The sequence below is a fragment of the Atta cephalotes genome (assembly GCF_000143395.1).
Source record: "Atta cephalotes unplaced genomic scaffold scaffold00016, whole genome shotgun sequence".
NCBI lineage: Eukaryota > Metazoa > Arthropoda > Insecta > Hymenoptera > Formicidae > Atta > Atta cephalotes.
The window spans coordinates 2208150-2225635 of record NW_012130080.1 but is presented as its reverse complement, the minus strand read 5'-3'; the positions used below and the strand labels follow the sequence as shown (position 1 = coordinate 2225635).

General features: G+C 29.8%; 1 protein-coding gene across 1 annotated transcript in view; it reads right to left on the bottom strand.

Annotated features, from left to right (window-relative positions):
* LOC105618403 overlaps positions 1 to 11678 on the bottom strand; it is a 19311-nt gene extending 7633 nt beyond the window's left edge. The window contains exons 1-2 of the mRNA XM_012199945.1: positions 11408 to 11678; positions 283 to 438 (exon numbers count right to left, since the gene is read on the bottom strand). Coding sequence (XP_012055335.1) covers positions 283 to 438; positions 11408 to 11678 — 427 coding nt within the window. The remainder of the gene's footprint in view (positions 1 to 282; positions 439 to 11407) is intronic.
* Between the last annotated feature and the right edge of the window lie 5808 nt (positions 11679 to 17486).

Genomic DNA, 17486 nt, shown 5'->3' with positions numbered 1-17486 from the left:
GAGAGAGAGAGAGAAGATTTAGTGGTTTTCAACTTCTCTCGAATTTACAATTAAAAGTTATGATTCACAAAACCTGATATTTTCAATTAAAATTTAAAATTAAAAACAAGAAGGAGGCATTTTAAACTCTAAAATATGTAAAGAAATAATTTATTATATAAATTTATTATATAAATAGCATAAAAAATGCTATTTATATAATAAAATTGATGATAAATATTCTCCCTCTGGAAAAAATCCTGAATATGCCTATGCTCAATCAGTAGTCAATTTACAACTTACTTTTAAGAGCCCATAGTGTGAACTTGGCGAGCTCCTCGTGGAAGATATCGGCATGTCGTTTGCATTCCGCGCTGACACCACCTGCGCCGGGATCGTAAGGAGGAAGGATTTGCAATAATCTGCGTGCCTCGAAATCGATTTTCTCGGGGAAGTCTTCTGAAAAAGCAAATCCTTTTAATGCGAGGAATCCTTTTAATGCCTTTCAATATCTGGGAATCTCGGATATTCGCGTATTAAGTAGTATTAAAGAAATTTACCCTTGATTCGTATTAAGTCGTGCGAAAGCGAAAAAAACTCGCAAAAAAAATCAAAGGCCTTTCTCTCTCTTGGCCTCCCTCTTTCTCATGAATTAGTACATCGCTGAGGGATTCACGTAAATCGCTGGCTACGTGCCTTGTGTTCAAACAGAGGAAACTTTATCAACATAAAAGCCATGCTTGCCTGACATTGACATGATAATGCGAGAGTGCTATTAAGATATCCTCCCGGCCTGGCGTGCTCGTTCGCAAACGGTGACGCAATTTAGAATTAAACGGAAGCGAAATTTTCGAGAAAGGTCGATGTACGAGTCAGTCAGCATAATTCCAGTGGATATACAGAAAATACTGATGTATCTGAAATATGACTCGATTTAAGAATGTAATTTGTATGATGCAGATTAAACTAAACTTTCAATTCGATGTTTTTTGTTTTCCTTTCCATTTCTTTCTTTTCTACACAAAAAGAACACTAATGAGCTAATGAAATAATTTAACAAAATTGAATGAGACAAAAAAATCATTGATTTACGAATAACATTATCGAATAATTATCGAATAACATTATTCTGTATAAAATTATAGAGAAGATCAATGTTCCCAGGATATTTTTAGGCTAATCTTAAACCGGCATTATCATGCATATCAATCAATTCAAAAAAGGAGTTCTTAATTTCTAACATGTTAAGGATAATTATTTTATAATTATAATTAATTATAATTATAATTATAATTAATTATAATAATATACGAAAAGTAAATGCTGAAATATCTAAAAATTTAGATACCGATCTGAAAATAATTTTGTTGGATCAAAATAATTATGTAGGGAATTCAAGCACTGTGAGCGCAAAAAAATGAAAACAAAACACTTAAAAACACTTTTAACATTCTAACAACCAGCATCCTATTAATTATTTTAATAGTTTAATAAATTTATTTCAAATCTGTACTTAGTTAAATTTTAGACATTTTAACAAAAATATTTTTTTTATGTAATATTTCTAGGTAAAATATCGACAGAATTTGATAAATATGACTTAATTGTTTTATACCTGTCAGTCAAGATTAAATATATTGTAGAATATAAATCGAATTTGAAAAGCGTAGATGTTCGAGTAGAAAGTGATGTTGAGTATTGCGATTGCATCACGGACGCGTAAACTCTGCATTGATTATACATTAATATGACAATTAACGACATAATACCTTAACGACATGGTTTATTTTTAATTCTTCAATATATTAAATTTTGAATTTTATTATAGCTATCGATAGTTATCACTTGTTCGCGAGCTCGAATGATTTCGAGTTTCAACATTGCCTCAAGCATGGTAGCGGATAATTGATCCGAATTCTATTCTTCTATTGAGAATACGATGACATTTTCTCGCGATAATGTGTGGCAATCGAATTAAAAAATAGAGCCGGACATTCATGGAGAATACGAGCACGTCGATGTTGAAATCGAGTCGCGACGCGACATGACGATCTCCGCGCGAACGGAATCACTTAGCATTGTGATTTACCTACCCTGAACAATCTGCTATAAAATGCAACGCACATGAATGTACAGAGTACATCCAGTAAACTTCAACTAAAAACATAACATTAATATTATCATTTCCAAGATTGGAAAAATTATTTTGCAAAAATAATTGGTTACAGTTACAATTATTGGTTACAGCTTTTTTCTTAAAAAGTAACTGTATATATAGTAGCGATTACAAATTACTGATTTTGAAAAGTGTTACAATTATAATTATTTTTAGGTATTAATTTTATGTATTGCTATTTTAAATATAAAAATTTTATACATTTTTTTTTCTGACATTTGATACAAAATAACTATAAGAGTAATTATTAAATTAATTATCAAAAATATCTCAAACAGCACAAAGTTGTAATGAAATTGTGACATAAGACGTCTTTAAGTCGTCTTTTAAATGCAAAAAATGTCTTATGACTCGATTTTATTATAGTTATCTAGTATGCAACTAATTATAAGTTGAGCTACAGTTATAAATGGAAAGAAAGAAACAAAGTTAAATTACAGTTACTGAAAAAAATAACTCTAATTCTAACTTCGTTACGTGTAACTAGTTACTTTCCAACTCTGATAATTTCATTCAACTCAACAATATAACTGTTACAACATGTGATATATTGTTGAGTATGACATTAATGTTGCGTTCAGGTGTATAAGCAATAGGCAAAGAGAGAGTGATTCGTATCGTTAGTTTACTCAACAAGAGATCTCTGCGTTTGGACGTTAACCTTGTATTTAAATTTCTTCGTTTTACATCAAATTTTCTCGTGGGTTGTATTTAAACAGGCCAACATGATAATGACACAATTTACTTATTACGTAAGGTCTAAGTTAAGTAGGTTTCACTTTACTACTAAACCCAATCCTGTTTGACAGTCAGATAGATGATAGCCAGATATAGTTGATCCTGTTGCATGGCACCATATGCGAGACGCATAATTAGTGGTAATTAGAGAACGCTCTTAAGCAGAAATCTCGTGTTATGCTCACAAGCACGAAATCGTATTGCGAAATGTGATAATGATCGGTGTCAACCTATCATGTAAATATCTTTATATCCTCCATTGTGATTTACGACGTCTTGTTGTGCACGCAATTAACGTATGGGCAAGGAGGGTCGGATACGTAGGTACCTGTGTATCTTCATTATAGCTAGCTTGTCAGATGCGCTCATTGCCAGCTTCTGACATTAATTTTATTCATCTCGAAGAGATGACTAATAATTTATTTATACTTGGAAAAAAAATTGTTTGTTCTTTTCAGTAGTTTACAATTTAATTTTTATTTAATTTAATCAAATGGTTGGATAATCTAATGATCATTATTTGCTGAATAAATAAATCTTAAATCATTCCGTCCGCTAAAAGTGAGTAATACGTCAAAATTTGTTCTATTATATTTGAACGAATTTAGAACTACATAATATTTTACTAATTAGTTCATTAGTATGTAAAATGATAACAATTTAAAAAGAATTATCATACTTATTACGATACAATCAAATTATACAGATTTATACAGATACAGCGTTAAAAAGAAACAGTTACACGACTATAAACGTCATATCTGTTACCGCGGAATGTCCATAAAATATTACGTTGTGAAACGTTATGTAGACATTGAACATATCCCTTCTTCTCTCTCTTCTCAATTGTATTGCAAATGTGTACGTTTTATATAGATGCGTCCTTGTTTATTGATTACACGCAATTCACACGTTGGACATTTACAATAAGCGAACATTCCACCGAATTTGCTTCACAGCAAGGACTCTTCACCGAAAGTGACAAAGAAGCAAAGCGTTCCTTTATATGCATCTTATCTTGGATCTTGCGGAATTTTATAAATATCTAAAATGACGCATCTGATGATGCATCTGAATAATATATTCATATCCATTTTATGATATTTCATTGTAAAAATCTATACTGAAAAAAATCTTTTAATTATATCAACAAAAAGTACAAAACAAATTCTGATTACATGAATTAGAATTTTAATTATATATCGAATTTTTTATTATCTCTATGTTTTATAAATTCATTATAAATGTCTAATTTGTGAATATTTTTCTAGTTGATTCTATCAGAATTTCAATTAATATACAACGAGACTTATTTTCCAATGTATATTAATTCTTTTCCAAAAGTTGTAGTCTTTCGATATTTTTATCTAAAAAGAAATAATGATGTCTCCAAAAAAAGTGTTTTATTCTTGCGAAATGCGCTGTAGTGTCTCATTCACAAAGACAAACTTTATTAATAAAATACTTAACTCAAGTAGTTATTTTTTGATATTATATCAGCTTATCAGTTTGTATACATTGTATTGTAAGAAGAAGTGGAATGCTCACTATACATTATATTCAGATAATTGATTGTGATTACGTATCGGTTTATCTTTTAAATTCTCGTCCACAAAAATTAAAACAATTAAGAAATGCGAATTAAATAATTTCGATTCTTGATACTTTTGTTAGATGTCTTATGGACGTTTAAAATTTGATTCTATTATAGTTCTATTATATACAGTTGTTGTTATTCATAAGTTTATATTCGAAAGTTCTTATTTCTAAGAAACACACGCATAGATATCGACGAATTTCATCTGTCATTTATTTTCGACAGAGACAACGATTGCATTGCAAAGGCAACGATTACGAAGCGTATCACTTAATTATATGAATTGATACAATCCCTATAATGATACTTATTAGGAATTTCTAATTATAACTATATGAAAACAAGTTATATTAAATCTTCTAAAATATTAACGACGCGATTATATTAATGTAGAACATAGTAATATATTTATATAAATTTTTTATTAATTATAGCCGATCTTTTTTTTATAAAAAAATCTTGATTTAGCAGGCTGACTTTTCTTTCATGAATTTATGCTTATTTTCAAGTCTATTACATTTATTATTAGTATAAAGATCAAGTTTCTTAATAGGAAATACTAAAGTGCTTTACGTGTAGATGTGAATCAAGAATCCTTTCGAAATTTTAATACAAAAAATTCTAAAACAAATACCTTCATGAGCGATTATTGATGCGCAAATTATGTATTCCTAATGCGATAAAATACAATTCGCAACCAATTGGAATGTACTTATTAAATGAAGTTGAAGTAAACATAAACATTTCTACGTAATTACGTAATAATTTGAGCTTGACTTCCGCATTGAAGAAAACTCATTCAGTTGAAATATTTGTTTATTTTAACTTTGTTTAGCAAGTACATACCAATTAATTGCGAATTATATTTTATCGCGTTATGAATACATAATTTAGACATCAGTAACCGCGGAAGTTCATAGGGGTTTTACTAATATTACATTTATTTTTGAAGCCACAAATATTACTATATTATTTTATTTTGATTAATTATCGAAATTATTATGTATTAATCATTAATGAAAGTATCGAGAATGGAACGAGAGTGGCGTGCAAGAATCAAGTTCAGTGAAAATCAGAGTTGCATTTTTTAGGTGATTTCAAGATATTTAGTGCATTAAGTATCATTATAGATTATGTAGGTACAATAGGTATAATCCTGAACCTTCCACAAACTACCGCGTTTTCTGACCTTCCCTCGGTCCACTAATAATGCTGTTACGTAATGCATTACATAATGTAATATGCGATAATATTTATTTTCCGCCTTCAAATGACTTGCGAGTAACGCAAAGCAATTCGGAACGAAATTAAATAGCATACCTCGATTAATGACGTATGATTAATGACGAAGGAAGCTGCGATATGAACAAAGTTCAGTTGCACGAACATTGACCGCTGGCTAATTCCATAATTATAATTTATTTTTTGATTCTATTTTGATTGATGATGTCTTCATCAAAGAATTTTCGATTTTGTAATAATTTAATATGTTGGGACATCGCATTCTCCACGCATTTCTATCGTCGGTAGTGAAACCTGAATTAGAAAACGTGACATTGATGCATCTATAAATTAGTAAGCAGAGTTGAACCTTTTTTTAAGCTGGCTGCTCTTAAAATTATAGAACAGATCAAGGTGAATTACATTCTCTGCTAGAAATAAATTTAATACAAGACACATAAAAATGTCAAAGTATTATTAAAGAATTAATAATATGACATTTAAACTCGTTCTTTGAAATGTTGAATTTCGTTTTTTTATAAAATATCGGTTCTATAATCGAGAATTGGATTTCGATATAAATGTAGAATAAATATAAAACTAAAAACAAAATGAAAAATATATTTCCAATTATATATATATATATAATATTTATATTATATATATATATAATATATATATGTATTATATATATATATAAATATATATATATATATATGTATAATTGGAAATATATTTTAGTTATAATGATTGAAATCAAATTTTGTAGTCTTCGAGAAACGCTTTAAAAATCTAATCTTTCGAAAAATCTTTTTTCATTGTTCGCGAAATAAATATTTTCTAAATTTGTCAAGAAATGTTAAATCTATAAATATGGTTTTTTATGTTTTATGTTTTATGTTTTATATATATATTTATATACTCAACCGCAAAAATATGAACTTTCGATGAGTATTTTTAAAATTCTTAATATAGCAAATTTCTATTTAACTCCTTCAAAGATTCTTAATATTTTTTTATTGATATCTATTCTTGCGGTATTTATTATTATTAAGTAAATTTTATCGGATATGAAAAGTAAAGACACATTCACTTACTCTGATATTATACAATCAATAAACATTTTTTTAATTTGTGAAGCGTAAATAGATCGAGGAAAATATAGCCGTCATAATCTTTTCAATATTGAGAAATGTTGAGCAATTGCTGTCGCATTCTATATTATTAAAATAATTTAAAGTACAATCTGAAAAAAGAATATATTTAAGTAAATATTGCAAAAATAATTTTTTAGATAAAATCTAAATTTTCTAATTGCGTTTATAGACTTGTTAAAGATCTTTTTCTGGAAGGCAGGTTTAATAGGTGATATCATCCTCCATCATCAAATTTCAATTTAAACTTTGATTCTCTCTTATATAAATCAGTATTTGCTTAACGGATATAATGTCGTGTCCATGACTTACACGTTTAATACAGCAGTGTGTAATGTTAAATTATATTATTTAATGGCATTACGTGTGGAAATAATTAAAGGTTAAATCAATTAGATAACATTATAATACAAGTCTATTTATTATTGTTATAATCGAATTGTAAGTGATAGTTTATTGATATATCTGACAAGCTCGTTATAATGCATTGCACTGCAAAAACATCTTAGATTAGCAAAATAACCTTTTAAAACGAATATAAAATACAAATTCTTCTCATTAAAAAGACATTAAAAAATTATTAAAAGATAAAAACCAAAATTGAATATTGTCCGATTAAGAAATTCGGTAATTATGACAATAAAAATTCTCTAATCGCTTTCAATATAATTTTGAATGTGAAACGTGAGTTTTGTCACGATTATCAAATTTAGCTTGTGAATCTCATTTTGGCGGAATGTCATTAAATATATAGCGGATAAAAATATCGTCTGTATCCTTTTTCTTGACATCTTTATAAGTTACACTCATAATTAATTTGATTAAGAGAACCAGTTTCTAAATGAACGTATATAGCTTGAGCTGTATATAAGCTCGTCAGTTAAAAAAACTCTGCATAGACATGTTTTTACCATCATAATCGTTTTCGTCGCGTGACTAATTTGCATTATTAATGGAAATCCAAGCGGATCTAGATGTGTATAATGACTATATGTATTTGATCTAATTATCAATGAGATATGAATGAAATTATATTAATTGCTATTTTGATAAGCTGTCCTGCGGAGTTGTAACGCATTAGAAATTATTTCCGAAAATCTAAGAACGGTATTCATATATTTAAGATCATCTTAAGTAAAGTTTTAAGAAATCATAAATCATAATTAAATATAATAAATAATAAAAGAACCGTATTAACATCTTAAGACATTATTTAGGACTCTCTTGAAATAAGAACCGACTATGAAAATACCAGTCTGGCACATAAATTTTTGCCACATAATAATAAGTTGTTTATTGTGATTTAGTAATTTTTATATATTTTTAATAATCCATATGTTGACCGACCCATTTAATAATCCATACCCTCGACCCATACCCAGCAATTTGATTTTAACTTTCATAGTTGATTTTTTTATTAAATTTAAATTTATTAAAATTAAATGCATTTTAAGAAAATGAATAGGTAGTAGGATTCGCCTACTTAAAAAAACTTGGTAATGTTGAAAATTGTAATGTTGAAATTGTACAAGGATGCCAGTATTCAGTTGTTTGTTGCAAGGACGAATAAACGTCATGCCCGTACTTTCAGCGACTATATTACAAATTGTGTAAGATTTTATACAAATAAAAAATTTAGAATTTTTCGTATTTTATATCTTTTTGACATTAATTTCAGTGTAAGTATAAAGACTTTTACTTTTATTTTTATTTTTTTTCTGAAGTACATATCTTCAAGTATTATCTAAAAGAATTTTTTTTATTTACTTGTATAAAAGTTATAAATTTTTTAATCAATATTATGGTTATATAATATTTTCAAAAAAAACTTACATTTAAATTTGTAAAAAATATATAAAATATATAATTGATTCTATTATAGCTTCTCTTCTATTATAGTAAAAACTTGTTAAAGGTTTCAGAAATATACAAGAATTCTTTCAGATTTTTATATAATTCGAAACGAGATAAAAATCTGCTGTAAATTGCAGACTGTAATCGAAAATTTCATATTGTCGGTAGAGAGATAAATACAAGGATCACGAAAATACAGAATATAGCGCAAAACACATTTAATTTATATTTTAATTTAAATTATAAAAATACGTATATACGGATTCCTGGATTTAATATTTCCGAATGGCATAGTAGTTTACTAACAATTTTCCACTAAAAGTATGTCGAAATGTCGACATATCTTTCGTGAGGTGATTTCCTATATTGAAATCTTTAAGACTTATATTATGTCATGTTGTAAGTAGTGTAGTCACGTTCGTCCGTGCAATGCGTACGATACTATCATTAAAAATCGTTCTCGAACATTGTGTATGTCAAAATATTGACAGTTCTTTTTTTGATATCTCATAAATTTTGATAATATCTGTTACTTAACATTAGAACTGTTGGTAATCGACTTTTTTTTACTTCACTAATTAATAATTTCAATTTTTTTTCATGGTTTAGGCATACTTACAGTAAAAAATTATTGAAAATATGTATAAACAATTCTAATTATACAAATAATACTAAAACAATTTTTCAATAACCGAAACAAGAAATAGGAAATTATCAAATTCATCTTCGATAGTTTTAGCGAGATATCATCGGCGGTTTTAGTATTAAAAATCATTATGACTAAATCTACAAAAAAATATAAGAAGTAAATATAAAAGTATGAATTTAACACGTTTAATACATAATAATTCTCACCATGTTAATGTTGATATAAAAATCATAATTTGTGGATGTAATACCGTAAGTTTTAATGATGATGTTTCAACACCGATACGGTGAAAATTATAAACATCGCATGTATGACCACATGTTAAGTTCACACTCATTTTTTTTAGAGTATTCATATATAATTCTCATGTTTTTCTTCAATTTTCTTCAATTGATCAATGAAGTAAAAAGATAATCGATTAACATAAATAAGAAATTGATTTAGTTGTAAAATAAAATAATCATATAATCATGTATAATTTAAAGAATTTATAAAAAATGGGGTTTATCAGTAGCTTCCGAGAAACATGATATAATAATTTGATAATTTCCTATTTCTTGTTTCGGTTAGTGAAAAATTGTTTTAGTATTATTTGTATAATTAGAATTAAAGTATATACCTATATCAATACAGTAATTAAGGTCAATACGTTTTCTGCGGACGCATGCATTCCTTGCCGCTCGAATTCGATACGTCGATAAAGAATTCTCCGTTGGGATACTCTTGATTATACTCATGCAAGTCGATCAGATCGCAGACGCAGTATTATATTATATTTATTGAAGACAAAGAAATTCTTCTTCTGTCGAGACTTAGTCGTTTGGACATTCTCAGAATCGAAAAAAGACAGTCGATACTCTGAATCTTATGTATTTGTGTGTATCAACGTGATCGGTATTCGTGCGATACGCACTTGAAATAAATGCATATAGATAGGTTTCGATTTATAAAAGTGCGATTACACGTTTTTCAAACTCGCAAAGGAAATTAGTATTCACAGATACATTGCTATATTAATCCACGTAGAAACTCTCGATATAATTCCCCTCCATAAATTTCGATGAATCATTAAAATTGACTATTAGTATTCAGGAGATATGTGTATTTACTCTATTCCATGTGCCTGATCAAAGGTTAATAGTATTTTGTCAATTAAGAGAGTCTAGTGCGCGTGAAGGTGTAAATTTTGATTACCGCGAGTGGATTTTACAGTTAACGACTAATGTTTGAAAGATGAAGTCAACGCTTGCGCTACAAATGACAATATACACCACGTCGGTGCAACCTGTCATCAACAAATCTAAAATTATTTATCCGTTTATCACGCGAGCATGATTAAAAATGTTCCGTTTACGAAAATCGCTTGTTTATTCGTTTACCTTTTACTTAATTCAAGATTTGTCCGCGATTTGGTTTAATATTTAAATTAAATTAAAATATATTTGCATTAAAACGGTCTCTGGGTATACCCAAAGAAAAGGTTGCTTCGATTAAAAAAAATTTTTTTGTACAGTTAAAGAAAAAATGTTTTTGATTTATAGTATTTAACAGTAAAATATCTATCTCATATTTCATAATTCGTAATAAATTGTGAAATTTAGTTTGAAATTATCTAACATTTCGCCATACTTTCTAACAATAAAATTGTATTTTGTAAAAATTAACATAAAAACAATAATTATTCATTTCATTTGTTTGAAAAACGACAGAACATTGACGATTTCAATTTCACTAATTGATACACCTAGAGAAAAGGTTACTTCGATTTTCTTTGCTATACGGTTAAAGAAAAAATTTTTTTTATTTGTAAAAAAAATTTCTTTAATTTAAATATTATTTTTTAAATTAAATAAAATTTATTTGATTTAAATAAATTAGGTTCAAATCCAAGAAATCATTTGAAAGTCACTTATTGAATTTGAACATAATTTCTTTAGATAATTTCAAACTAAATTTCACAACTTGTTACGAATTCATTACGAAATAGATATTCTATTGTTTTTTGTAAGAATAGAACGTTTAATAGCTCTATCACTTACCATAGTGCGGATTCGTGTGATGCACTTCCGGCCTGTCGTCACTCCATATAACTTTCTCGGTGTCGATCGTATAATTACCGAGGCTATTGATCAGCTCGACGAAAGTGAAGTTCTTAGTCGTGTCGGTCTTGTTACGCGAAAGCACGCGTAGTATATCCTCCTCCTCAAAGGTACCGAGACTGCTCGAGGATGTTAAGATTTCCACCGGTGACTCGGCACGCGACAGACCGATCAGACTGAAAATTGCCCAAATCCTCACAAATGTCCCCATTTCGCCCCTCCAACAGATATGAGCGAAGAAGTGTCACGCAGGTTTAATTCTTTCGTATCGCGATCGTTGGTTTCTTTAGATATTGATATTTGAACGATATTAATACTTGGATGATCGATCATGGATCACGTTCGCATTTGTGCGATCGTCATTGGGAAATTTCACTGTAGCCTCGGTGGGAATTATTCGAGATATCGAAGACGCTCTCTCTCTCGGCCGATCGAAGGAACGACACGGGCTATATCGAATATATTCACGATCTCTGAATTATCCGGCTGTTCGAACGCGAGCTTTACGAGTGATCGCGGCTCGATCGTAGAACGACGAAGTCACCTGTGCCACCTTGCCGATAGGGAGGCCGAGAAGAGGGGTGGATACCATACCGCACGCACGTCGTCCACTCCCACTCTTCCATTTCGAGGACCTTGCGTCGAAAAAAATAATGTGAATAGATGTAACTGCGAGCACAGAAGTTGTTTACGGACCGATGAAATGCCGCGCTGTGTTTAATGGTGTTTGAGAAGGCGAAAGAATAGGTCTTTTCACATTGCTTGCACTTTTTCGTATTCAGTGTCTTCGCTTTCTCTTTCTCTTCAACGTCCAAATATATGTTTATTTCTTTTTAAGTGCAAATTTTTTGGGGGATTTCAAGCAGCAGAGGTAATGAAATATTTATACCAAAATTCCGGGAATTTCGTTGGTTGAACATTTGAAATTCTATTCGATCATCACTCAGGAATATATTAAGTCACATTTTTCGCCTGATTTATTTATTCACGCGATAACATCTATTAAAATAAGTAACACATCAAAAAACAATAAAATAGAATAAATATTAATTAAATTAAAATATAATATAATATAATATTTCCAGGAACATCTATTTGAAATTCGAATCTGCGAATATGTTAAGTCACATTTTTCAACTAGATTTTTACCCACGCGAGAATATTTACATATATATTAAGAAAAAGAAAAAATTTGGCATTTTTTGCTCTTGATACAGCTAAAGAAAGAAATTCCCAAGAATCTCTCTGACTAAATGAATAAAATGACGTATAATATTTTAAAAGATAACTTTTTCATGGCCGCGTAAGAACACTTGTTAAAAAGATTATTTATAAGAAAGAGAAAAACTTGGCATTTTGAGAATTCTATAGATATTGCTAAAGAAAGAAATTCCCGAGGATCTCTCTGTGACTAAACGAATTGAACATATAATATTTTAATTTTTTTAGAAATTTAAAATATCAATCATTAACGTTATCACTGCAATTATTTATACGATTGCTCTGAAGAGATTGCACATTTGCCATGATTCACGTATTAAAAAAAGAAATTTCTGCGTGTTTCAAAAGTAACGTTGTACTCCAACTTGAAAGTGTACGCGTGCGAGAACATCAAAGATGACGAATTCAAGGTCAACGTGAGAAAGTGAATCGTATATTTGAGGATAGAGAAATTAGAAAGAATATAAAAGAATACATCGTGGTTTGTAAACAACTTCGATGAAAGGGAAAATTACGCTGCTCCATTGCTGCATTGTAGAATCAAACGAGCGCCATCATAACGACGTTCCATCATAACGACGTGCTGTTGCAAAGACGCATTTAGATTCGATGTTGTTCTATGCGGTGGCAATCAATTAGGATTCGACGACGGTTTAGTTGGTCATTCATAAGCAGGACGGTGCTGATGACTCGAAATCAGCTTACAATTAAAGTTATCCTTGAGACTTTCCGTTATTGGATTTGTTAACTGAACAATTTCTGTTCTTAACAGTTTCGGCCTTGAAAACGGAGATTACCATCCAAGATCATTTCATTATGTAAGATATAAGAAACAAAAGAAACTGTAATTACCAGACCTTCAGTTTTTAGAAAGAAAACATATTTCATCTTACGAAATTATTTTGGCGAAATTATAAGTGTTTTATTTCATAAACCATCTTATATAAAAAAAGTCTTCTTAACAAAAGAAGATTCTTTTTGTCAATTACTCGAATTATGCTGTTTTCGCTATTTATCGAGCGTAAATTTATATAAATATTTATCGGCGACATTGTAATACATCTTTGCGAAAATTCTGACGCACGATAATATTATTGTATAAATAATAAATCATTAATTTTGCAAATAAAATGTAAAAAGCGGTTAATCATTTTTTTTCTTTCGAGTACATTTTTTTTCTTCCGGTACACGTTCACCTTGCCTTTCTTTCGTAGTTTCAACTAATCCGAGGTCAGTTCATGCGCGTACAGCAATCTGACTATCATTGTACTAGAAAATATGTTGCAATATCTCGGAATTATTAACATATTAGACTGTCACAAGTTGATTATTCTTGCTTAAGAAATTATTGTATGCAAAACCCCATTTTATTGTGCAATAGCATTGAAACTTAATATCGGAGTCATGTTCAATCAGAAATGTGGATCGATCGACGTTGAATTAGTATTGATCGACTAATCATTTCTGGCTGAGTCACTGTTCACGATCTATTTTAAGAGATATTTAATTAATTGCGTTATTGTTATTCCCGCAAGAATGGCTTGTGTCTGTGTCCAACTATTATTAGCGATTAAGTCGATTCGAAATTATTGAGATTAAAATACTCGTCGGTTAGAAATTATTTGAGATAGTAGTAATAAGAAGATAGTAGCGAAAATTAAAGATTTAATTTGATATTAATTTAACTTGGAGGGAATTATTATTTCAGTGAATTTGATTGTGTTGTAAGTCCAAAAGTAATTGGCGCGCAGTTATATATCTGAAATTTTATTTAAAATACATATACATGTATTATTTCAATATCTAACTTTGACCATAGATACTTTTCTTACTTAGTTATAATATATTAATATTTATAAATAGTCCTGTTTTTAATTTTAATATTGTTAATATTTCTATCTAATCGAGAATCATGAATATGCAACAAAATTTCATCACACTCGTGAGAATGATTGCAAATTTATCACGTCCATCCATTAAAAAATACTAGCCAAGTATAAAGATCATCTTGAAGATAATTCTGTGACTTTGGATGTTACACGGGGGTTAGACTAACCTACGTTAATTAATTCAGTTTTTGATCATCGCTCATTAATGCATACCTTCGTTCTTTATCTGAAAATTAATCACTGAGAATTCAAGTTTCATCATTTTGTAAATCTGACCTGGGCTCTTCAGTATGATCTTTGCAAGATTAATATATGCCATGTAAAGATACCTAACGAGATTTTTCTTTTAAATTCTTTTCCTTTTGCATATTAATATTTATGTTTGCGTTTATATACATGCGTTCGGTTAACTTACAAGGGTGTAAGTGTCGCCAATTTGAAAGTCTAATTAATTCTCAATACGTTGTATTATCGCACTATGTATTTACACAGACATTTACATTTTTTAATCGAGATGCTATAACCCAATTCAGAGTAAAGAAACTCAGCCATCATTTGCAAAATCTCTTACTGTGTATTATTAATGAATTGATTATATATCATTTCTTATTCGAAGTAAAATGTACGTTTTAACAATTATCGAGAACTTTAAATTTCGTACAGTCTCCTTTTTATTATTATTATATATAAAGTTTAAAATATTTTAAATATTGCAAAATCAATTATTTAGTATTAATTAGCAAAACAAATTATTTGATTTGTTTATTATAATTTATATATTTTCTGACTGAAAAGCTAAATGTGTTTTTGTTATGTTTTTGCAATGCTCAAATACAATTAATAAACGAATAATTTAATGATAATTAATTTAGTTTTTTTTCAAAAAATTAAAATGAATATGTTATTAGAGACTTGTATTTGTTAAGTCTTGTTCAAATCGATTCAAAGTAAAGTTCATTGCATGAGTCTCTACGCACTTGTGTAAAACAATTTCAAAGTCGTACGCGCGCATGTATGTTTAATCGTAGCTCAAGCACTCTCCTAGGTAGACATGTCAATCGTAATAGTGACACTGGGTCGGGGACTCTCACAAATTGCATTCCTTACCGTGTTCTTGTTGCAACATTCGCGACATTTGTCACGTTACTGGTTTCTCATCAATAACGGCGTCTTGATTTTTTAAAAAAGAAGCAATGCGCGCGCGGATTTTATTAACGCATCATTTTTACGATATTAATTAATTTTCTCGCTACATTATTTGCGACTGTCATCACAAAAATCTTTGATAAAAAAATCGCAAAGTTATATAGTAAAGATCGAAGGTTTGTTCGAAAATTTTATTATTAATTTGTCACAGATTGAAAAAATCGCTCCCCTTGAATTTATGCTAAATATGTATTGCTTCATACCAGCAACTATCATTATGAAAATCATAAAATTCAACGCAGTTCGATACATACTAAAAATGATTAATTGCGTGAGGAATTTTATTATTAAACGCGAACTTGATGTCTATCCTTGAATAATATTTTATTATTACGCTCATTTCGTATTATATTTTACACATTTTATATCTATAGAGAAAAGGCTCCTGTTATGATACCGAGTTCATTTTGAATAAATGTTAGAAGTATTAGGTGTACAACTTTGCTTCCGCCGTTTTCCTATAGATGGCTTTAGCGATAAGTGGTGGTCGAAATAAATAGATCATAGACGTCATACAATAAACTTGGGCATCTGTCAACATAACCCCATAGAAACATTAGTCGATTTGTTTTTTAGTTTAGTCTTAGTCGATTAGTCTGCATCATAAAGTTATTCTCAATTGAAAATGTCAGTTTATGAGTCAAATTCTCGTCATTTGCGGGAGGTTTTAATTTTTTGCTTCAATATGAAGAAATCTACGGCTGAGGCTCATCGAATGCTCTCAAATACTTATGGTGAGGCCGCTATTAGTGAAAGAACGTGTCGTGAGTGGTTTCAACGCTTCAAGAACGGTGATTTTGACGTCCAAGATCATGCTCTGTATTTGGTGGGACCAGCTCGGCGTAGTGTATTATGAACTGTTAAAACCGAACTGAAACAATCACAGGCGATCGGTATCGAACGCAATTGATGCGTTTGAGCCGAGCAAAGACAAATGGCCGCAATACAACGAGAGACACGATAAAGTGATTTTGCAGCATGACAATGCTCGACCCCATGTTGCGAAAGTGGTCAAGACATATTGGAAACGTTGAAATGGGAAGTCCTACCCCACCCGCCGTATTCTCCAGACGTTGCTCCCTCTGACTATCACTTGTTTCGCAATCAATGGCACACGGCCTGGCTGACCAGCACTTCCGGCCTTATAAAGAAGTAAAAAATTGGATCGATTCGTGGATAGCCTCAAAAGATGACCAGTTTTTTCGACGCGGGATTCGTACGCTACCCGAAAGATGAGAGAAAGTAATGGCCAGCGATGGACAATACTTTGAATCATAAATGTATAACCAGTTTTTTACAATAAAGCCTCGAATTTCGGAAAAAAAACGGCGGAAGCAAAGTTGTACACCTAATATATGGACAGAATTTAAAAAAATAATAAAAAGGTCATTTTGAAGGGTCATTTTAATAAGATTTAAGATAACATTATATAAAATTTAATTTAAATTCCATTTTTCCTGAAAATTAAAGAAATGTAAAAAGTGAGCAAATCAAAAAAATTGTGCTCCTAATATGAGATGCCCCGAGAAATCGATAGTAAAACACAAAGTATATCAGTATTACAATTAAAAAACTTTATTTCATGTTTCTAAAATGCAAACAAATACAGCCAGCGTGCGTGAAAAATAAGCATGCGATAGATTATACTCAGAATTCTTCAACTTCGAGTTGGAATCAAGCATTGTAGAAATAGGTACTCGATG